Source organism: Syngnathoides biaculeatus, chromosome 9 (genome assembly GCF_019802595.1).
Source record: "Syngnathoides biaculeatus isolate LvHL_M chromosome 9, ASM1980259v1, whole genome shotgun sequence".
Lineage (NCBI taxonomy): Eukaryota > Metazoa > Chordata > Actinopteri > Syngnathiformes > Syngnathidae > Syngnathoides > Syngnathoides biaculeatus.
The window spans coordinates 18669541-18693676 of NC_084648.1; the positions used below are offsets into that span (position 1 = coordinate 18669541).

General features: G+C 43.4%; 1 protein-coding gene across 4 annotated transcripts in view; it reads left to right on the top strand.

The window, feature by feature from the left end:
* plppr2b (phospholipid phosphatase related 2b) overlaps positions 1-24136 on the top strand; it is a 49962-nt gene that overhangs the window by 9937 nt on the left and 15889 nt on the right. For all 4 annotated transcript variants that reach the window (XM_061829743.1, XM_061829740.1, XM_061829741.1 and 1 more), the window contains one exon: positions 15691-15879. In XM_061829743.1, coding sequence (XP_061685727.1) covers positions 15691-15879 — 189 coding nt within the window. The remainder of the gene's footprint in view (positions 1-15690; positions 15880-24136) is intronic.

A 24136-nucleotide genomic window follows, 5' to 3' on the forward strand; every position in this document is an offset into this window, starting at 1 on the left:
ATTGGTGAATGATTTTGTTGAGCCATGTCCTAACAGACATGCATAATATATTTCATGGCATGTCCACTGGATTTGTTGTAATTCAATTCTGGCGAGTGCCAAATGTCAGAATTTAAGAACTAAGGCCCTGACTCTCCTTTTCGTTCGCACAAGTATTTTTGTAAGTGTAAGGAAATTAATGGAATTTGGAGTTTGTGAATTGAAATTGAAATCTGTGAAAAAGATACAGTAAATCATTTGTTGTTCTTTTCAAATGCAAGATAAAATAAATATGGTAAATTTAATTTAATTCGAACACTGTGCGTATATGACTGTATGGGGGGGTGGGGGGGGTGTTGATGAGGCTCCCAAACAGTTTTGATGAGGCTCCCAAACCGTTTTAAGGTTAATGTTATGTTGCCTCCTATATTTAAAATACAGTTTTTTATGCACTGTAGTCTCTGTGCTTTCATCCTGGATCAGTCTGAGGTGCCAAGGTGGAATTTTAAAATGACACACCATCTCATCCTGCACTTTCTACTTTGGCTTCAGACAAGACCTTTCCCACTCAGAAAAGAGAAAATCTCATCCAGTTTAACCACTTTTCACATATTATTCACATACTCCGACAGTCAGTGCATCTTAAAACAACAGCTTTTCTTTCTTAACTTTCTCCATTAATATCGAAAGTAAACATAATCAGCGTGTCCAGCTCGTCTTTCCTCTACGTTGCCCAGACTGCGTTGCTAACTAAAGCAGCGGCGGTGGACGCTGTCATTATAAACCACGTTGATGGGCTGCGTAAGTACTGTAACATTTGTAATTATGAGTGTACGTCTTTCAGACCGGGGAGGGGGGTGGCGGGTATGTGCTAAACTAGGAAAAAGAAAATGTGGCGGAGCAGCGGTCGTTGTTAGAGAAAGTTCCGTGTGCTGCCTAAAAGAAACTAGTGGCTTCTACTTTTCATTTTTTGTCCAGTACGTATGTGAAGTGTGCCATTGGATGTAACAACCAGTCATCCCTCACTCATTGTATGACATTGCAAAATGCCACAAACTGAATAGCTGGATGTTATACTTTCAATTTGCATTGCATTTTTTTTTTTTTTTTTTTTTGCGCGCAACACAGAATATCTGCGAAGAGACTGCATCAGCGGTGCACAATTGCACACGCGCACAGTTTAGAGGGAACATTAGCTGACTTTTTTTGTTTTTGTTGACATGCCGTTGTGTGATCGACCAAGACTGCCTCAAGATCGACCGCGACCCCGTGTGTTTTAGGTTATTAAAATCCCTTTAGCTTCACCTGTCCCAAATTAATATGGCTATAGAGCACATACGATCCAACTAAAGAAATAATTGGAAATGCTTTGCTCTTGGCCAAAGTGTCACTCATCAGTCACTCGCGTTCACCAGGCCGCGCACGCTTCTCACCACCACCGCGCCGTGGCAAAAATGGAGGAACTGAAGACGTTAGTGACATCTGCAATCTCTTCAGTTGAACTTATTGAAAAGTAGATACAGATTCAGATATGTACTTGCAGTGATTGTTGGTCTTCAAGTTGGAGTATAAAATGTATTACAATCTTCATAAAAACTCTTTTATTGTATGTTTTCAATTTGAAACAGTGAGAGGAATGAGAGGCACATTGTATCACATTATATTGGATGTGAAAATGAGACTCACTTTGAACATTAACTCATCCATAGCTGATGGACAAATGATTCATTTGCATATCAATGCGCTCTTCAATTTCTCCTGTTTTTTTTTTTTTCCCACCTGGTTTCACATTTCTTTCTTGCGTCGTTTCACACGCTTTTCAAGGCGGATTAAAAACAACAATGGCCGTTGGTTGGGAAAATGATGAAATTAGCCGGCTTCTTATTCACTCCGCTGGTTCCCATAAAATGTCATCGACGAGATTAAATTAGCCCAACTGGAAATGATCGGAAAATGGCACTTAGAAGTTGTCTCTGTTGCATCCGGTAGACTATTACATCTGTCAGATGCAGTTATTTTGAGATAATAAATGCAATATTCGATTTCAAGTCACAGTTGCGTTGCTAAAGTTTAATTATGGATTTCAAGCCATTTGAGAAGAAGTCGCATTCGGCCGTTTCAAGGTAGTCCCAAGGAGCTGAGCATTTAGGAAATTGGAGAGACAAGCTTTCTGAATGCGGCCTAAACGTGTAAAAATTAATGAATAAATGTCACCTTTCTTGTCTCTGTATTATGATCCCTTGTCACAATGTTTTCCATTAATGTTTTTACATGATTAGCAAAGCATGTTTTCTTCATTACTATCACAAAAAGCCAACGTAAAAGACTCAAGGACACCTCTCGTGATGTCATTTTTGCGCGACTTTTGAGACTCGTTTTTCCAGAAAATGTTCTGGTTCCACGTTAAGACCATAAAAAAATATAACGTGAATCTTCCACTGTGCTTGGTTTAAAGGCCAAAATGGGTGCCTGTATAATAATCGCAAGGAATCTTGGCTGTCATGGCAATGGTTTGCTTTTCAGCTGGCTGCCTCACCATGGTAACTGATGTTGAACTCTAGAACAGGTTGTTGTTTTTTTTTTTTAACAAAATCGAAGTTGTCCTGGTTATTACGGATATTTGGCATTAAGGATGGTGAGGAGGTGTCTGAAGAAGTTTTCAGCTGTTGACTTTGATACACGTTCACAGACACGCATCACACGGACGCTGCAGAACGAATTGCTTTGTTGATTGCTGATCTTTAGTTTTACCAGTTACCAATTGAGCAAATGTACCAGTCTGGATTATGTAGAGCTATTTTTAAAATACATTTAACATATTTTTCTGGGTTTTTTTTTTTCCCCCATACTAGAAAAATACAGTCCAGAAATGCTTTCTTAGGGCGAACGCAGCCAATCTCGGGGAATTCCACAATCGAAATGCATTTCAATGAAAAAACAAACCCATATTAGTCGCTTCCCTTTTGTAAGGGAAAACCCCATTTGTGGCTGAATTACCTTGACGAATGTAATCCTCAACTCTTCCCACGACTTTCTTCTTCACTCCTCTTGCGTAATCCTCAAGTGACCTGACGGCGAGCTCGTGGTCTCAGCTGCGTTCCCTAATTAATTGACCTCATTAGGAACGATACCCAATTAGCCTGCGCCGCCGCTAACACAATCCGCGCCTGCAGCTCCTCCGAGCCAGTGGAACAATCAACTGAAAGAGCTTTGTTCTCCGTTTTGCATCTTCGTATTGTGCCCGACGTTGCAAAGTTAAATAATTTAAAGCTTAAATTTAAAAAAAATTACTCAGAAGAAAAGTTTGGTTTTTAAAATAAATATGACTGCAGTTTACATGGCAGCAAGAAAGATGAGATGACCGTCAAGTGGGAGGGATTATAATGTGATTAGTATCTGAAATGCACTAGGCGGCACGGTGGGGCGGCTGGTAAAGCATTGGCCTCACAGTTCTCAGGACCTGGGTTCGATCCTGGTCCCGCCTTTGTGAAGTTTGCATGTTCTCCCCGTGCCTGCATGGGTTTCCTCCAAGCACTCAGGTTTCCTCCCACATCCCAAAAACATGCAACATTAATTGGACACTATAAATTGCCCGTAGGTGTGATTGTGAGTGCGATTGTTGTTTATCTGAATATGCCCTGTGATTGGCTGGCAACCAGTTTAGGGTGTACCCCGCCTCCTGGCTGTTGACAGCTGGGATAGGCTCCGGCACTCCTGCGACCCTAGTGAGGATAAGCGGCTAAGAAAATGGATGATTTTGTGGCACTACTGTATTCAATTTTTGATTTGGTCGACTATCATCACCAAATGTCACCTTTAGATCAATGACAATTTTAAATAATTCAGTGCAGGCTCCAAACTGTCGCCATCATAAAACCTTTAACTGCACAAGGGCTGCTGCATTAACTAACATTTCCCTTTTTTTTAAAACAAAACAAAACATTGTTGAAACGAGAGCTGTTGTGATATTTATTCACGCTATTTTAAAATACATGTACATATTACACTTTGTCATATAGAAACTAACCAGTCAATGGCTAGCGAGAAGCTAACATAGCAGCACACAAGCTCGGCTTTGCTTCCACCTGGTTCACTGCACACCTCCGCGTCGTCTCTGTGCTGCATCCGGCGCATTATTTTGATGGGCTCACTATTGTGCAACGTGACACACCTTTGTTGCAGCTACACAAATATCCCGCAATTCCCCAGGTTCAGCCAGCATTCTTTAAGCTCGCTTTTATTTCTCTCCTGGGTCTCTCGCATTGGTCTATTCTTGTCATCAATTGGAGATAAAAGGATTTTTTTTTTGTAACACTTTGATGATGCACCTCTCGTCTCACTCATTATTCTCTTTGACAGCCTCTTAACCTCCCCCAAGTCGTTTTTCCCCCCCTGACAGATTCAAGATCCATCAAGTGTCATTTCTTCCCGGCGCCCATTGCCTCGAGTGATAACGTTACACCTATCGGAGCTCTCCATTTCGGCCCCTTTGCCCTCCCCCCTGACTAAAAGTTGTGCCCTCTCCACCGTTGTGCTTCCTTTCTCGCTGCACATTTTCATTTTCCTCTCATCTCTCCGACCCTGCCCTTCCTTGAAATCTTGTCATGATGCTCATGTAACACTTTTTTTTTTCTTGATTACGCTATGAAAATGAGATCAATATAGCTTTTTTTTAAAATTCATTCTGCCCCCCTGTGCATCAAGTTCCTATTGAAGCAACATTGTATAACACGGCTCCCCCCTTAGGGCGCTCACTCCTTTGTTGTTACATTGCCATCTCATTACCTATTTCCCACTCCTCTCTTCCTTCAGTGCAGTGTTGCCGCTCAAGCGCTCACTTGTCACTCGTTTTCTGACTGCGAATGTTTTTCTCCATTCTGCTGCCCTCCATTTCCTGATATCTACGCGGTGACGGCTTTGTTCCCAGTCGTTTCTTGTCTCGGAGCTGGTCTGTCGCTATCTTACATAGCACATCCTAGCTTGCGCTTAAACTTTCCAAGTTTGAAGTCTCTACTTTCGTCATTATTCTTTCCGAATCATCATTTTCCTCCCCATTTGCTTATTCTTGCAGTGAGCAACGTGAGAGCCTGCCTTTTCCCTTTCCTTTTGCGCTCCCAAAGAGGATGAATATTTTGTGGCATTATTAACGCTCAAAAATCCTTTTTAAAGCTGATGGACTCCATGTTGAATTTCATTCCTCAGAACGAGGCACACAAGAGTACGGACCTCCGCTAACGTGCATTTTGTCGCAAAATCTACCCTTGCAAAAAAGTTGAGCCATTGAAACAAAATTATTAACTGTACTGTAAGCAGATATTCGACCGCCCGCACTGCTCATGAATGTTCCCGTTCATTTGGACTGTACAAAGAGATTTCCATGAAATGTTTTTAAATAAAACCGTGGGTAGAGGTAGCCATTCAGTCACCGAATGGTCCCATTGGAACTGGCGGTGCTGCTCCCTCGAAAAATGCCTTCAAAGGTCAAGTGCAAAGTGTTTAACATTCTAAAATAGATATTGTAATGAAAAATACATATAACATTATTCACTTCAATGTCTATACGAAAAAATAAATATGAGCGGAGAGTCTCACTCGATATCCAAGTGTTCGCCATATTGGTTGCATCTTCTGTCCGTGACGTCACACTGAGACATTCGCCATTAAAAACACGCTGTGCCACCTACTATGGGAGACGAACACGCCCCTTCAGACGCGGAAGCTCTTTTCGAAGAAGAGAACATCTCACGACTGAGTGAAGTGACCGGGGCAATATTACCCTATCGTTTCAAGCCATATATAGATGATATGCGGATCGCGGCCAAACCACCTCCCCGCCTGATCCACCTTGGCGCGGCAGTGATAAAAACAACACCACCCGCGGCCAAACCGCCTCCCTGTCCATTCCGCAATGAGCCACGCCGGGGGCGCCGCGTCCGCCAATCACTTTTTCGGGCGGGGTGGCACATCGACATATTTAGCACCCTTGATTTACGGATTACGTTCCCCCCCCCAACTATTATTTATTTTTTTTTAGTAGCTGTATACACACCTACCTGTCATTTGCAACCCACGAAGCTCTCCTCCTTTGCACTCGTGCAATCCATTTTTCACGACGAACTGAGTCTTTTGGAAACTTATGACGGGTAAATCCATCCTCCGGTGTTGGAGCAATATCCAGCAATACAATGAGCTGGGATTTTGGCTAACACAAAGGAAGAACGAGCTACCTTCCAGCAGGTAAAACTAGTATAAACGTGCGCTACTGCCCTGTACGTCACTTCCTGCTTCTTCTCGAAAACAAATCCCTCATGGCGGCAGTCACAAAAAGCCATATACGTCAAAAGCATTATTTTGTGATGAAAAAAATGGATGGGTCCGTAGCGGCTGCTGTTCTTTTTTTCATTAATAACATACTAAAAATCATGCATTTCATGACAGTTGACCTTTAAATAAAATTGGTCTTTGATGCAAAAAAAAAAAAAAAGGTTGTTTTGTGCTGCAAAAATATCAATGACATGATTAAATAATCGACCTTCGTCACATTGTAGTGGAGTGGAGAAACATTTGGCGTTCAATCCCGAGCATACAGTGTGAATTTGAAATGATTCCTAACGAGGCAATTGCGCGACAGTATCCAGCGAGTCCCAACTGCGAGCGATAATGTCTTCAAGTCCTCTTTTTGACTTTGACTTTTTTTTTTTTTTTCCCTCCACTGATCATCCTCAGTTAGACCCCCGGTGAGTCGTCGGAATGCAGACTCGAGGCGCGCCGGAGTGTTGCGCGTCGCTCTCCATTACTGTAGTGAATTCAGCAGAGCACTGACTGCGCCAATTATAAATAGCATCCTATTTATCCGACTGCATCGGGCCCTCAGCTCCCTACAACAAAACATCTTGCTTTCCGTTTGCATTCACGCTCTTCGTCCTCATTTCTTGCCCCGAATGACTGCGCCTCCGAACATCTTTTGCCTCCAGGCAACCCTTTTGTTGCGCGTCTTTGCTCTTTTCCAAATAAAAATGTTTGTTCCACACTGCTTTGCGCTTGCCAAACACCCCCCAAAACAAAGCTCTCAATTTTTCCACGTGTGAAGACCAGATGCACTCATTAACGAAGCTCATTCTTGCACATTATTAATACAGTATATACCAAATTATAAGAAGACTAAATGTTGATTTCTTTTGCAGTCGGAACGTCCCCGAAGTACAATTCATATCAATATCAATGAGACAGAAAAGGCACGTGTGGCAGCTTCAAACCTGTGTATTCAAATATAGCCACGATTAATCTCCGAGCTCGTTTTCTCGCGCCTTTAATTAATAACTTCACACGGTGTTCAGGCTCCCTTTTCAATCGGCGCGTTCACACGATTCATAAGATAAAAACCCTCCACACGTCCGCAAAGATACCGTCAGCGATCATCCCCTCGTTATTTCCGTGAAAAGCACCCGCCTGACGTTCCGCCGCGCTGGGATTTCCCGCTTGTCGAGAGGATAGCGGAAACACTTGTTAGCTGCCGGCTTCCCACCATATTACCGCTTTGGATTGATGGGAGGCGGAGCCATATCATAACACGTGGACCTCCTTTTTATTGCTGAATATGAAATGAAGTCTGCTTCTTCTTGTCTGAATTTAGGAATAGGAAGAAGCGTCAGTTTAGCCTGGCATTTCATAACCGTGTCACTGAAATGGCGAGTATTTTTTTTTCATCCTGCTTAATTTCTTTTTACACTTGCGCGAAATACTTGAATTCTTAAAGCAAGGTGACTTAGAGTATTTAGATAATATTACTCAAAACGTTCACACCTGGAATGTATAAAAATACAGCGAACGCAAATAATATTTCGAATCAAAGTATATCCCCATAAACCCCATACAAATGCTAATTATTTCATATCGCCCAGCGTTTTTTTTTTTGTTTTGTTTTGTTTTTTTTGGGGGGGGGTGCACATGGCAGAAACAGCGACTGTTTATTTGGGGAAAATTGCTTTGCATTCGACCCATCCATCCAAAACTAAATATTACATTTCAAATGAATGACTTTTGGCGGCACGGTGACTCAGCTGCTAAAACGTTGGCCTCACAGTTCTGAGGTCCTGGGTTCAATCCCGGATCCACCAGTGTAGAGTTTGCATGTTCTCCCCATGCCTGTGTGGGTTTTCACCGGGTGGGCACTCCGGTTTCCTCCCACATCCCAAAAACATGCAACATTAATTGGACACTCTAAATTGCCCCAAGGTGTGATTGTGAGTGCAATTGGTTGTTTGTCTCCATGTGACCTGCGATTGGATGCCAACCACTTCAGGGTGTACCCCGCCTCCTGCCCCCTTGACAGCTGGGATAGGCTCCAGCGCTCTCCGCGACCCTCGTGAGGATAAGCTGCTAAGAAAATGGATGGATGGACGACTTTACTGCAATATGAGCACTGGCTCATGCGGTATAATTTTGTATGAAATCCTGATAAATTCTCAGAGCAGATGAAGTGAAACAAAATGGTGGTCATGCAAAAGCGCGGTGGGGATAAACAAACACGGTGGAAGGCGGTCAAGATGCTTTGCTCGTCTTCCTCAGCGTCGTTCCCACTTTGTACTTTTGCTTTCTCTCTCGCTGTCCTCTTCAGCCTCCTCCACATGCCTGCAAATTTGCATTCATTTGTCCTTTTTTCCGTTTCCTCATTAAAGTTGCTTTGCTGCATTCTGTTTTCTACAAGTGTTCTCTCTGTTGGCAAGCCCTTCACTACAAGCTTCTGTCCCCTCTTGCTGTCTATTGCCCCCCCCCCCTCCCCCATCTATTTTGCTTTCACTGTGTGCATCGGGTTGCAATGCAGTTTGGGGACAGTAGGAGGCGCGCTAACCATGAAGATGGAGGAGGAGTTGTGCGTATGTAGAGCAACCGCCGGCAAATAAGAGGTGAAGCTGTAAAATCAGTTTGTGATTGGAAACATTATTATAGAAATAATCAGTTCCAGGGTCCAACTGTTCAACACGACAACTTTTATTGATTTGACAGGCATTTTTATTAAAGTAAAATTTCCATATTCTTAACTTCCGTACAGGAAAATCGGTTAACCAATGTGAAGAAAAAGAGGTAAAAACCGTTTTACATTGCAGGTTATAAAAACACATTATATATTTTTCCATATTGGGCAGGGCGGCACGGTGGATCAGCTGGAAAGTATTTGTGTCACAGTTCTGAGGTCCCGGGTTCAATCCCAGACCCACCTGTGTAGAGTTTGCATGTTCTCCTCGTGCTTGCGTGTGTTTCCTCCGGGCACTCCGCTTTCCTCACTCATCCAAAAAATATGCAACATTAATTGGACTCTCTGAATTGCCCATAGGTGTGATTGCAAGTGCGGCTGTTTGTCTCCATGTGCCCTGGGATTGGGTGGCAACCAGTTCAGGGTGTACCGCACCTCCTGCCCGCTGACAGCTGGGATAGGCTCCTGCACTCCCGTGACCCTCATGAGGATGAGCCACTAAGAGAATGGATGGATGAACTTTTTGCCCAATGCGCTGTTTAGTTTGCCGTTTCCACCCCGCCCAAAAGTCAGTTAGGGGAAAAAAACAAATGACACAACTCACCAGTGACCCTAAGCACGATTAGAAATGGGATTGGTGCACGATTAATGCTGCAATTTGCGCTCATTCAAAAGCACATCAGGTGCTTGTGAGCAGAGCGGAGCGCCTCGTCCCAAGCGTTCTGGCATCCCCACCCCCCCGCAGCAAGGACCTGTCCTCTTAACACCAGCACCCACATACATTACACCCCCCCCCCCCCCCCACCGTGAGCATGTTGACTCTTGTGCCATCTGGCTCCAGTGACAAGACGCTCACAAGTTTTGGCCCCAAGAGACATCAGTCCCCTCACGCTCTATATTGCCATATTTTGTTTTACATCCGTGCGCTTTAAAAGAGAGATCCCCCCCCCCCCCTCCGTCACGGCGATGCTTTGATAACATCGCTTTTCACCTCTTTTGAAGTTTAGGGGTATGTTCATTAATGCTTAATTACATGTTCTGATAAATACTTTTCAGTTCACTAGGCCAGTCAAGGGGGGGGGGGGGGGTCATGCTCCATAATCAGCTCAGCATCATCGACTCTGACGGGAGCTACCTAAAATGTAACAAATTTCAATATTTAGCTCTAGTTCTGTTTATTGTTTCACCATTCCCAACATGTAGTTTGTTTTTAACAGTTGTGTACAGTTGAAGAGTTATGCGATATGCGAACAATCATCACTGCCAGAAACGCTGTCATGGTTGACAACATTTTTAGATTCACCTTTGTATTCGCCACTCAGCGTTGTTTACGATCTAGTGGTGAATGGTGTTAGTACAACTTAAAACTGATGAGTATTATATATGAGTATTTTTGAAATGTTCAAAAATGAATTAAGGGGCCGCTCCGAGTGAGCCCGTGAGCCATATATGGCCCACAGGCCGCCAGTTTGCCATCCCTGATCTAGATATTCTGTGTAAGATGGAGTTGGCGCCACAAGCTTTTGCTATCTATAATATAATACATAACGAAATCACTCATCTCGAGTGTTGCACTTGAGCTGTGCACAATTTTGGACTTTGTCGGATGATTGGACATGTCCGACTTATTATGAGAGTGATATCAAACTGTTGAATCTCCTCAGATGAAAATTGAGTTTGTCTTTGATATGACAGTCAATCGCGCGCTCTTTCATCTTTCAAGACGATCTTCTGAACCACTTTCAATTTCGTCCACACGACTCTATAAACCTGATAGTTCTGCACATCTAAATATTAGCTGAGTGAAAAGTCGGCTTTAAAACTGTGGCGTCAGCATACCACGGCCATTTGATCATTATTTTTTTTTTTTATGTAATTGTCAGAATATTTTTGTCTTCTTATGCTACATCATCAAATGTTGAATCTGAAAACACATGATTAAGTATTTCATATTATCTGGCGAATACCTGTGGGATCAATGATTTAATTTGACTATGATCGTGGTCAGGCAAAGCAAATATTGTGGATAATATATATGAAGTATAACGGAACATGTACTATTGGATTTAACTTGCAGGACGCCCACATCTGATTTAATGCCCGCAGGTTAGCGTTAAATCCATGTAAACTTGTGTGCAGTTGTCGTCTTTATTTAATATTATGTGGACCTCGAATTATTGTACCCCACATTTGTTCACAGCCTATTTAATCCTCCAAGTTTTTGGTTTTTGGGGGCTCATTTACTGCCAGTGTTTTGTTTCATGGAATGTGTTTGTATGTCTACTAGGGCACGGGTGTCAAACTCAAGGCCCGGGGGCCAGATCCGGCCCGCCACTTGATTTTATGCGGCCCACGTAGGCAAATCACGTGTATCAACTTCCGTGATTCTTTTGTTAAAATCTGTACCAAAATTTCCAATCGTCATATCATAAATGATGATCTTGAGGTATTGCAAGCATTTTTGTGTTGCCAATCATCAACAACAGCCGAAAAGCCCATTACCCTTGATTTCTGATTTCAAAACTAGTTCGTTAATATCATGTGTAAATGTGATAACTTAATATTTTAAGTAAGTACAATGAGTTTGACACCCCTGTACTAGGGAAAATATCTGATTTTTTTTTTTTTTTTCGGAAGCGGTCTTATTCTGATGTGAAATGTGGCGGTGTGTGCTAGGTTCTGCAACTTATCTCTCTTAAATCTTATGCTCACTGACCTGAGGTCCTGGGTGAGATCGTGACATCACAACAGTTTGGAGTTTCTCGGCTAATTTTTCCCCAAAAAATTCCCGGCGATGTGATTAACGTCTTTTGTATTTTTAGGTGTTTTGTGTGATTTCAGGACGTTTATCATTTCCCTTGACACAGCGGTAGCACCCTTTTCACCAACATTTCAAACTAATAAATGCCGCCGAGAATTCTGACAACCCATCTTGACCCTTTTCGACCCGGCCGGAGTTTGTCAGCAGTTGCCTTGTGGTCTCGCAGCTTTGAGAATTACTTTTATGCAAATGGAGGCTCCTCGGTGACTCGGCGCGAATTGCAAATCATCGGCGTGACCTCTATGAATATTCAGACAAGCGCGCGGGCAAGAAGTGGGTCCTTTCTTCAAGTGGAGGTGAAACGTTCTGTGCTGTTGGACTGACAGTGTAGTCAATTAGATCAGTCAGCTGCTGCGCTTATTATATGTAATACCAGATGCTAAACGACGTGCCGAGCCTCCGCTAGGAAGGTCGTCCTGACGAGACGATGTAAATCCCCCTTTCGCCCGTCACTCCTACCATCGTAGACCTCGCTCTCTCGCCATCCCTCCCTCGCGCGTACCGATGATGACTGTTCAACGGCGGCGTGTGTCAAGAGTTCTTCTTCCTCAGATGAAGGAATTGCGCCCACATGCCCGCCGACATGCTCTCACGCTGCCAGCATAAACACACATGCGACGCACGCACGCACGCACACACCTTTCCACGCAGTCGAGACACACAGAACTCGTGTCGGAGGCGACAAAAATGGGAAAGGGCCCTGGAAAGAGCTGCTTGATATTGCCGGCCTATATATACACGGGAGAAAAAAAAGAAGAAGAAGAAGAAGAAGAAGCCGGGGGTGTTTGTAGGATTTACCAGCCTGTTCAGAGAAGTGTGTGGGTGCTCCCGTCCTCAGTGATGAATCGCTTTAAAGGAACAATTTGGAGTATTTTTACCAGCTTATTGTAGTATTTTAATTACTACAAAATCCTGTTCACGGTGCGTCTGCTTGAACTATGGAAAGAAAGCAAAAAAGAATAGCATTTCTGACGTTGCTATGGTAACCCGGGATCACCCACCGGTTTGGTGGACTCATTTCGTCTTGGGAAGTGCTCACACAGGCGCGACTCCAGTGCTAATGTTCTTCAGCAGACGATGTTTATATCAAGATACGATAAAAGGGAGACGGATGCAGTGGTGCCTTGAGCTTATCAGTGACTGGAACGACAAGATTAGCTGTCTATTGGGCCAATTTTATTTTGATTTTAGTTGTGGGTGCTTCATGGTGCCAAGTGAACGCGGCTTAGTTCGCAAGAAATCCACTTTGCTAAGTAGTGTACCGTTCTTCAGAAAATGAATCTTTAAGTTGTTTAATGCCCCTCCCATTTGAAGATTACTGTCAAACTAAACATCAAACTACGAAAAATTACACAGTGTAATTAGCATGTACTGTATATACATTGTGTGTTAAGTGTGTGTGTGTGTACATAGACTCACATGCGTTTACGAAGCTCACAACCCTTGATCGAAATTGTTGTCATGTTGTCGTTACTGCACCACCGTGGTTGTTTTTGATCGCTTTTGAACAAATTGGTAGTAAAATAGTTTGGGTTTTTTTTTTAAAAAAAAAAAAAAAAAAGGAGATCAGTAAAATAGGGCGACACGGTGGAGCAGCTGGAAAGCGTTGGCCTCACGGTCCCGAGGACCCGGGTTCAATCACAGCCCTCCCTGTGTGGAATTTGCACGTTCTCCCCGTGCCTGTGTGGGTTTCCTCCGGGTTTTGCACTACGGTTTCCTCCCACATCCCCAAAACATGCAACATTAATTGTACACTCTAAATTTCCCCTAGGTGTGATTGTGAGTGCGGCTGTTTGTCTCCGTGTGCACTGCGATTGGCTGGCAGCCAGTTCAGGGTGTACCCCGCCTCCTGCCCGTTGACAGCTGTGATAGGCTAGAGCACTCCCCGCAACCCTCGTGAGGATAAGCGGCTAAGAAAATGGATGGATCAGTAAAATAACATTTCATTGTAATAGTATTTGTTCATTTGGTTAGTTGCAACTGCAAGAGATGTTTGAATACAAACGGCGCATTGTTATTCATTTTTGTTCCTTTGTAGTGCGCCTCGGATGTAAAAAGGGGATCCAGTAAGGAGGGAATCAGGTCAGCGTGGCACTTCCATATTAAGGCTGAGTGAGTGTTAAGTGCAGCAGGTCCCTTGATCTCCATAATGAATGAGATGGTAGCTTTGATGGAGACTTGGACTCTCTCGGAATGAATACATAAGTAAAAAAAATATGAAATAAAAATCAGCAGAAACGTGCATCCTGCATTCGCTTAAATGCCAATTAAAATTTCCTGTTTCGTATGGTAATATATTCTTAATTTTGCGTCAAACATTGAGTAGTGGCATGCAGCCTCGAAATACACGTTTGCGTCTCATCTTCTGCATTGACACTAGTGTGTTGACATGATGGTCATATGAGACAAATCAGCATGGCCTCAGAAAAATTGTCCATATAGTTAATATTGGAATAATTGTATGAATATTTTTCTGTTTCTCCTGTATTTTCCCCTTTTTGCCGTCACTCATAGTCTGATACCCTCTGTGGTCTTACCACACACACGAAAACATCCATCCATCCATCCATCCATTTTCTTAGCCGCTTATCCTCACGAGGGTCGCGGGAGTGCCGGAGCCAATCCCAGTTTATCATCGGGCAGGAGGCGGGGTACACGCTGAACTTGTTGCCAGCCAATCGCAGGGTACATGGAGACAGACAACAGTCGCACTCACAATCACACCTATGGGCAATTTAGAGTCTCCAATGAATGCCTGTTTTTTGGGACGTCGGAGTGCCTGGAGAAAACCCACACAGGCACGGGGAGAATGTGCAAATTCCACACAGGCGGGGCCGGGATTTGAACCCCGGTCCTCAGAACTGAGGCCAACGCGCTAATCGGTTACCCCACCGTGCCGCCCCAGCTATTTAATAAGATGAAAAAAAATAAAAACAATAAATACAGTTCCAAATTTCTGTGGGGAAAGTTAGCGATATGAATTTTTTAAAAAATGGAACAGGACTTGCTCATATAAATGCTTGTGTGACGCACGGGCAATATTTTGCCCACCTCGGCCCTTGACCGCTCTGTGGTCCACAAACAGATGATCTCGTAGTACTTTATGTTCACTGAATACAGTACTCATGTTCTGATTTCAGTGTTTCTCAAGTGATCGCTGTTGTAGTTTTGCAGATTATGAACAGGCAGACAAATCTGCACGTACGAAATTAGAACACTTGCCTGTGTGTAGGAATTAGCGTGCTGGTTATAATTGGCGTGCCGATGAATATTCAGCACATTTTGTTTTGCTTCCGCCCAATTGTGAGTTTTCCGTGTTGTCAGTCTTGATTTTATGCGTTGTGACCGAAAAGGTCATATTTCATACTTGGGGGCATGCGCGTTCGTTTTCATAATGCGGAGCTGGTCTCTTCTAAAAGCGCGGCGTAATAATACGTTGGGTGACGCCAAAGGGTCACGTAAGCGTGTAATCTGGCCGACCTTTTGCCGAAAGATGCTCGCCGTCTGCGTCTTGCGCCGCCTCTGCTCTAATTCACGCCATCTGTGCCTCATCCCCCTCTTCCTCTCCTCTCCTGTCCTCCTCCTCTCCCAAAAAGTGTTTTCTCCTCCTCGTGAACGCGTTTCTCCGGCCGCTCGCGCCGCTCGAAGGCATCCATCGCTCTCGGCGCCGCTCGTCGATACGTACTTCTCCTGATTTGTCTCCCACCGTCTTCCTCGCTCACTCTTGCGTTCCTCCTCCTCTTCCTCCTCTCCCCTCGCTTATCTCTCCACGCAGATTTGATTCATTTGACACATCACGGATGAATCCGTCATTTTTGCGCGCTTGAGGATTTTAAAGGGTCTATGTTTCACTTTTTGGTGGACACCTTTCGGCTCGGGAACCCCTAACGCTGGAACCAATATGTTTTACTTCCAGCTGGTCATCATGGCAGGGACGGTGCTGTTGGCGTACTACTTTGAGTACACGGACACCTTCCCCGTGCACATCCAGGGCTTCTTCTGCTTCGACAAAGCCTACTCCAAGCCCTACCCGGGACCCGAGGACTACAGCAAGGCGCCGCCCGTCCTCGTCTACTCCCTCGTTACCGCCATCCCCACTGTGACGGTGAGTCAAGTCGCCATCGGTAAAGATGCCACGCTTCCACAGGTGCCTAAAATACGTGATACACACACGCCCACATCCGCAGTTCCCCCCCCCCCCCCCCCCGTGATGCACATGGCATTTGCGGTTTGAAAGACGAGAGATGCGTGTGGGTGTGCGTCCTCGTGGTCTCGCTTGTCTGTTTGTGTGTGCATGCGTTCCGTGTCATAACCATGGCAACCTGCACTAAATTTGTCCTCCACGGCGCAGTCCGAGAAAGTCACAGTGTGCATGCAGAGTGTCTGTTCACGGCTTTATCACAGAATTAGATTTTACTTTGTTTGTTCTGTTGCGACTTAGTGGAAACTTGGAAAAATGACGAAAGTGGAGCCTCCAAAGTCAAACTCAATGCGTTCCGTGACACTTGGCCGCCGTTCATTTGTCTGGAGGAACTTAAAAACTTGTGCATCAATCGGACATTTTCATGCTTCGTTTGTGTTTGTGTAACATATCATATTTGCAAGAAGACGTGTTGAATATTAGTCCCTAGACACCAGCCATAAAGTACTTTTTTTTTTTTTTTTTTGCTATTTGGGCTTCAAAACAATCACCCCATCAAAACCATTTATAATCGTTAGCATAGCATACACCGGAAGTCATCTATCTGTTTGGACACGTGACATTCGACATATAGTGGATTGCGCTATAATATAATAACTACAACGGATGAGCAACTGTTATCTAATATTCCGTCAAGATCTTTAAAACATTCCGATAAGGGAGTAAATGCCTCATTATAAGGCAACGAGCGTCACACAAGGACTCATCCGATCGTTTTTTTGTTCCGCTTATTTGACTTTTTGATCAAAAGTGAAAAGCATACGACAGCAAGCCGGTCAGCGGTTGATTAGCGGCAAGAGTGCGAAACGAACCTAGCGCGGAGCTAACCTAGCCAACTACATTTCCAGTCAGCACTGATTTTTGTCAGATATTAGTCAGATGTACGGACTCAAACACAGAATATTCCTATCATAATAATATTGTCCACAAAGACTCGGGTCAGTCTTGGCTCAGCTTGAGAGTCCTACGAAACCAAAAGGGATGCGAGCCAATCTTTATCACTTTCACGAATCTGCTTGTTTGTATGTTCTTCTTCATCTCTTGTTTATTTTTTGTTCGATGTACTCAGTCCTCTCTGTGTACACTCTGTATACTTAGTATGTAAAAACTCCCTCTAGTGTACATTTAATGTTCCTGTACAGGTCAACGACTGTTGTTAGCAACTCTGCTAAATCGGAAGATTTTTTGAAATCATGGGATAGTGAAGTATATGAATAAGGGATACAAAAATTGTGAACAATTTGTCATAAAACGCTGAAGTTATGTCTACTGAATGTGCTGAAACCAGGCCCCACTGACTTGTCAACTGTCAATCAAATCCTCCTCCATTGAGAATCTTTCTCATGCTTACACATCCCGACACGTTTGGGCCGTAAAAATACATCTGTTGAAAGCGTACAGTGCCTGGAAAATGCTGTATGGCACCGGGCTTTCCGGGCCGCAACAGGCGCTAGCCACCAGGTAGCTCCTCATGGGCTAACTTCCGGAAGACCATCCGGAGGGGGCGTCCAAAACGTCACCTTCCCCGCTTGCCGACGTGCACATGACAGAGACACTTACTTACACTACAAGACAAAAATTCCCGGTAGTTATGGTCCCTTGATGCCTTCCTTATATTTCAACACAATACTGAAGTTTTGCATTTTAGCGAGGTGTCAGTTTCACTGTCAGCAACTTTTCTGTCTCTTTAGCCTGCAGACCGCAGGCAATTACTGTAACCGTGTTAACCCTTTAATACTCCCTGAAAGAAGGTCAAGTGAGGTGATTTTGACATTTGTAGCATTTTTACCAAAGTCCATCAAATATTACTTTCTGATAAGTGAGGGTGTAACCGAATTGTCCTCTAACCCACTTTTGTGTTTTACCGTTATAATTTATGCATTTGTTTGCGAGCAGTAAATCACTGCGGAATGCACACGTTCAATTAATACTCAATGAAAAATAAAACCCAAAGTGTATTTACACTTTCTTGGCTACGCGCAGGCACATGATTAATAATGAAACATCTGCACATCCTCATCAAAGCTGTGTCTCCATGTCTGCCTTGTCCCCCTGGGCTTGTTGCCTCTTTGATGTCCTACAGTAAAGTGGCGTTACGACACGGTCGCCTCTGTGCAACATAACAGAACATTACACACACATACACGCGCGTACATTCAAATAGATCACACACGCCAGTGAAGCAACTCATTTTATTGAGCGCCGTACTTAGTAAAGTAAACCATTGCTATCCAAGCTGTATGCACAAAAGTCTCGGGACACACTGATTAAATGCATCGGGCCCATTCGTATGATTTATTTTTTCGTTAGATTTTGGACAATTTGATATGTCTGGCTTTGTGTGGGAACAGTTCCTTGAGGGGGTCTTTACTGCACAACGCGAGCAAGGTTCAAAAATGGAATGCGTTGGTTGAATTTGGTGTGAAAGATCTCGATTGGAACGCTGACCTCAACCCCATCCAGCAGCTTTGGGGATGAACGGAGACGGCGAGGTTCGCATGATTTCATTTTTTTTTTTCCCTGGCAGAATAACGACCACAATTGCCAACACTTTTTTGTCCATGGTAATTCTCAGTGAGTCAGTTAAGCAAGCACAATGAGAGTCAAAGTGCTTTGTCACGGGAATGACAGTAAGCACAAAGCCCTCCCGTCATTTGTGTCACTCCCCCCCTTTTGTTTACATTTTAAAAAAATCGCAGTTTAGGCTCTACTGAAACGTCTTGAATAGTTTTGGAACACACAGATGGCAAGTTTGACGGCGTGTTTATGTGAGCCGAGCTCGCAGTCGATTAGCGGGGGGCTGCAGGCGCGAGGCTATGCGAGGTACTCTGAGTGGGAGCGGAGTGGCATGATTTTGCCTGGAGTGTGAAGTGTTTTTTTTTTTTTGTTTTGTTTTCATTTTTTTATTTTTTATTTCTCCGTCAAAGTCAGAGCATCTGTGTTCACTCTCGCTTCAGGAAAAAAGCGCACCATCCCACAAGCCCATGTGTTCAAACATGGGGAAGGGGGTAAGAAAAAAAGTAGATTTCACTTCCCTGACTCGGAGCTTTTTGTTTTACGCATAGCATAAGGACACATTCCTCCATTAACATCAAGGAACTTCATCTTCAAAATTGCCTTTTGAAACTCACTGCTGAGGCCCTCCCCGTACGCCTACGTTCATAAATGTTAATGCAAATCATTTGCCTTGTGTAATAATCAGAACATAATTATTTTAGCAAGGCTGTTGACAGATATCTGTCAATGTATCCATCCATATTCTATCGCCTTTGTCCTCATTTGAGTCGAGGGGTGAAGTGGAACCTATCGCAGCTGACTTTGTTTGAGGGGTGCGGTATACCCGCAGCCAATCACGGGGCCCAGATAGCTAATTAACCGTTCATATTTATGGTGAATTTAGAGCCTTCGATCAAGCTAACGTGCTATTTTTTGGGGGAACGTGGGAGGATGTTGGAGTAACTCGAGAGCGGCCATGCAAGGACGCAATTTTCCTTGCTATTCATAATTAGAATTTGTTTTCATTGAATTGTTGAGAGCCCAGTGGTGAAAACGCAGCAGCGGAAATAACTGTATGTATATGGTATTTGTTTCTCATAATTGTTGACTCAACTGCTTTTAAAAAGATCCCACAAACGAAGCGTGAAATTGCACATTTTTGAGTGACGCTGCCCGAGAGGACCTCAACAATTTATGACTTTGAAATCTATTGACATCATCCTGCGTGCTAAATAATAAACAACCAATGAAAACGGTTTCCAACGCCATATTGACAATAGACTACGTTTGGAGGCAGAGCTTTTTTCTAACGGTTATTTTCACCATTCAACGATTAATGCATGACTCAGATGACGTATGGCAATTTATTTTACCTTGCTATATGTATCGTTTTGACATGAACAGTTAATTTATCTTTTCATCATAGTAACAAGAAATTGTTACATACAGTTGGAAGAGACAACTGTGATATTTACACAGCTAGCTAAAAGTAATCAATGTTTTTAATGACTAGAAGTTGTGGCGATGTGTTCTTAAATAATTCAGCGCAAATAGAAGCGTCGGCAGCCTTAAGCTTTGATGAATGATGATGATTCAAAGAATATGGTTTCAAAACAGTATCAATCAATTCTGCTTGCAAGTCAAGAATCGCACAAATGACTGCTGTGGAATGTTGACGGGAGGTTCGGGCTTCCCTGCTTGGGCTGCTGCCCCCGTGACCCGACTCCGGATGAAAATGACGGACGGATGGATGGATGGATAGTTTCGTGTTGATATTGGTGGATGTCGCCACACGTCCGCTCCGCTAGTGAGTCCTTCTTCCATTTGTGTGGAGGCATCAGCATCAAAAATTACGTTTTAAGCACTATATGTTGGGATTCCGCTGCCGTCGAGCCGAAACCGCCTCTGTCCATATTTCTTCACACGTCCATACAGATTTAAAGGTCAATTCACACGTCTTTTTTTTTTTTTTTTTTGTCTTGTGGGATGAATCTGTGGCAACAATACTAAGTACAAAAATTTCTATGCTAATGGAACGCTTCAGTCTGACTACCAAATGATGTTGACCAATCAGATTGTAATTACGGGCTTATGATACATTGGCAAAGCTTTCCTACTGTGCCAGACTCTCCTAAGTACAAGCGAGGCGGATGTGAACGAATGATACAGAAACAGAAGAGATCAAATCAGGAAAATATTCATCCATCCATTTTCTCTATCACTGATCCTGTTCAGGGTCAAAGTTCGCCTGGAAGGTGGACTACAACCAGGACTGCCAGTTTGTCGCAGGGTAGACGTAGAGACAGACAACTATCGTAATTTCCGGCCTACAGACCTGTTTATAAGCCTCACCCGGTACATTTGTAAAGGAAATACCATTTGGTACATACATAAGCCGCACCTGTGTAAAAGCCGCAAGTGCTCACATTGAAACACGAGATATGTACAAAGAAAGATGGTACACAGGAAGAGTTTTCATACCTTAGCTTAGCTTAACATAGCAACAACAGGGTAGCACGAACAGGGCTGGAAAAACAAAAACAAACTGGTAAGAAAAACAGCTACTCAGATGTAACACGATAGCACAGCACTAAATAATGCTAGAGCGGTGCTAACACTAGCGCAGCACTAACAGGGCTGGTTAAAAAAGAAAAAAAAAAAACACCGGTAAAAATCATCAGAGACACGGCAGTAACACAGCAGCAACATCGCTAACAGGGCCGGTTTAAAAAAAAACATACTGGTAAAAGTCACTCCTTTGGGACATGTATTCCACTGGTTTCACGCTAACCTTTTCCGCTCGAGTGCCCACTTGCAGCCGTTAGAAAAAATGCACAAATTAGGCACATCACCGCATAAGCCGCAGGGTTGCAAGCATGTGAAAAAAGTCACGGTTTATAGGCTGGAAATTGCGGTATTCACTCACACCTCCACAGTATACTACTACTACTACTACTACTACTACTACTCCATTTGTGACCTCTCCTGAAAAAAAAACAAAACAAAAACAAATCCAGACATATCAGGGCAAAGTTGTCCTAAGTTTATTTGTTGCCATCTCGGCAAAAGCCCCGATGCATTATGCATCTCTCCATGACGCCACGGATTGTGGCAAATCGTGGCGGCAAACCATATCATCCAGACGTGCCAGCTTTTATTTAGCGAGAGCTGCGGATGCATGAAAATTGGGCTGTCATATCTTGTAGACCAAGCTGGATGTAAACAATGCTTCATTGTGCTTGGATGCCTCGGTATTTTCTGCCTGAGCCAACCTCGCTGTGGACTTAAAGAGGGCCACTTGAGGGCTTTGCTCAGTGGTCCAGATTTGCATATACAGTGGAACCGCTAAGGTCGACACAAACTGGACACGCTGGATAAGGAACGAGCCCTGCCGTATATGGCGAAATCCTGCAATTAATAGAAAAAAAGTATTTGTACAAAAAAAGATTAAATGAAATTCCTCAATTCACTTCAACATACTTTCTTGAGTTAAAGAAAGAAGCATGTTGGACTATTGTGTCGGAATTTAGGTCAGTACACATAATTTAAGTTAATTTAATATTGAATATCTGTCATGAGCAGGGCTGGAGCACTGCCACCGCTCTGGGCGGCGCCACGTCTGCCACTCGTTACTGCTGTTGCGCATTCGCCACGTTAATTGACCATTACGTTGGAGTTTTCGTCACGGGCATTTGCCAGTTTATTGAGTTTGCACCGGGTCACCGGGTGCGGACACCGTTTCTGAAATAAAATCCACTGGACATTATGCCTTTGCCTCGGAGTCCTGCATTTGGGTCCTCCCCGCAACGATGGCTCGTGACAATATTAAACATTTGTGTTTCTTGGGGTCTTTTCTGCTGTTCTGTTTTAGATGACAAAATATTCAGAATTGCAACTCCGTGTATGGTGACTCGGGATTAAGAGACAATGTTTTGTTTTTCAAAACACCAAAATATGATGTTGCGACGCAGACTACTATTGTTAGCATCAAGATGGACACGCATTGGCTTCTGACAAACCAATTAGCATTTAACGAGCGTGGCCTTAAAAATAAACGAGGTTTCACATCGCCTTACAGCGAAGACAAAGCCAAAGCCCATTTCGTTTGCCATTCAACGTCTTCCTGCTTGGGGAAACGTCGCTGCGCTAGACCCGAGCTCCCGCGGATAGACAAAATGATTCCAATTATGAGGCCTGCCAATGCTTCAATGTATCTGCCCCGCATGATTATAGCTCTTGTCGAGCGCCCCCGTCTGCTCTGTTGTTATGTTAAATTCAGGTTATTCAGAAAATCAGGCGGTTTTTTTTTTTTCTTTTCTTTTTCTGTCATCTTTGACACGCAAACCCCTGTACATCCGCCACGTTTGCATCCTCAAAAGAAAGCGTCGTCTGTGACGATCTTCAGTTGATTGCAGTCGTCAACAGTTTAGATGCACAGATTACACTCTCGATGTGCAAAAAAAATAAAAAAAAAAAATATCCACGAGCGCGCGCACATGCATATCCGTCCAACGCCCGGATGCAAATTGTCCAGAAGTTTGCATGTTGCTAAGCCTCAGGACAATCTATCATGAATAATGGAGCCCCATGTCGACCAACAGACACACAGAACTTGGAAATACTACAGAGTGGAAGACGAGATTTGCGTCTTGTACTGGAACTCGTCCTTCTCATTCTTGCCAATGGATTGTTTAGAAGATCACTTCCCATGATGTTCCCCTCTTCGGGATAGTTTAGGAGGGAGGATGAGGTCACATCTTTGTCCAAAAAAAAAGAAAAGGATTAAGGTGATGAATGGAAGTGTGTACTTTTCTGAAGTCAATGCGATACTCTAATTTTAAGACTTTTGGTAACAGCTTTGTGATATCAAAGGACGACTGACATCATCACGAATAAGCTGATGTCAGAATTGGAATCCTCTTTATTTGCCAACACTCACCACTGAGATGCAAAAGAACATTCCAGTGGATTCCAAATCATGTGCATCTCAAGTGAAACTGAAGATTCATTGAACGCAGGAAAATACATTTCAAAATGACAAGTCCTACATAATCTACTTTTGTTTCTCACCACTGGTGGGCAAAACCTCGCATTTTCAAAACGTATACATTTCAGGAAGTAAAATGGTCTCCAATTAATGTATGTTTTGGGAATGTGGGGAGAAACCGGAGAGCACGCAAACTCCACAGAGGCAGGGCCAGGATTTGAACCCCGGTCTTCAGAACTGAGGGACTAACGCCCTAATCAATTGTTCCACCGTGCCGCCACTCTACAGCCACTGAATGTCAATTCATAAAAAACCTACATATATAACAGTAACCATATTTTGATTTACAAACATTTTCTGCCAAACTGTTCTGTTATGGATTATTGTAATCTCATGAAATGTTAAATTGCGAATTTTTATTAGCTGTAAACTATCATCGAAATTATGAATAATAGATCAGATGTTCCTTTCTATATGTAATGTGAGTTTCACATGTTGAACAACTGAAATAAATAAAGCTGCCCACAATATTAATAGTTATGAAGATGCACGAGGCAGTTATGAACATCTACCTTGAAAATAATACTTTTTACTTTGAGTGACAATGTCAGTAAAGTATCAGTTTAACTATATTTTAGTCGTTTAAGAGTGATCTCTAGTGAAAACAGGGAACAGGCG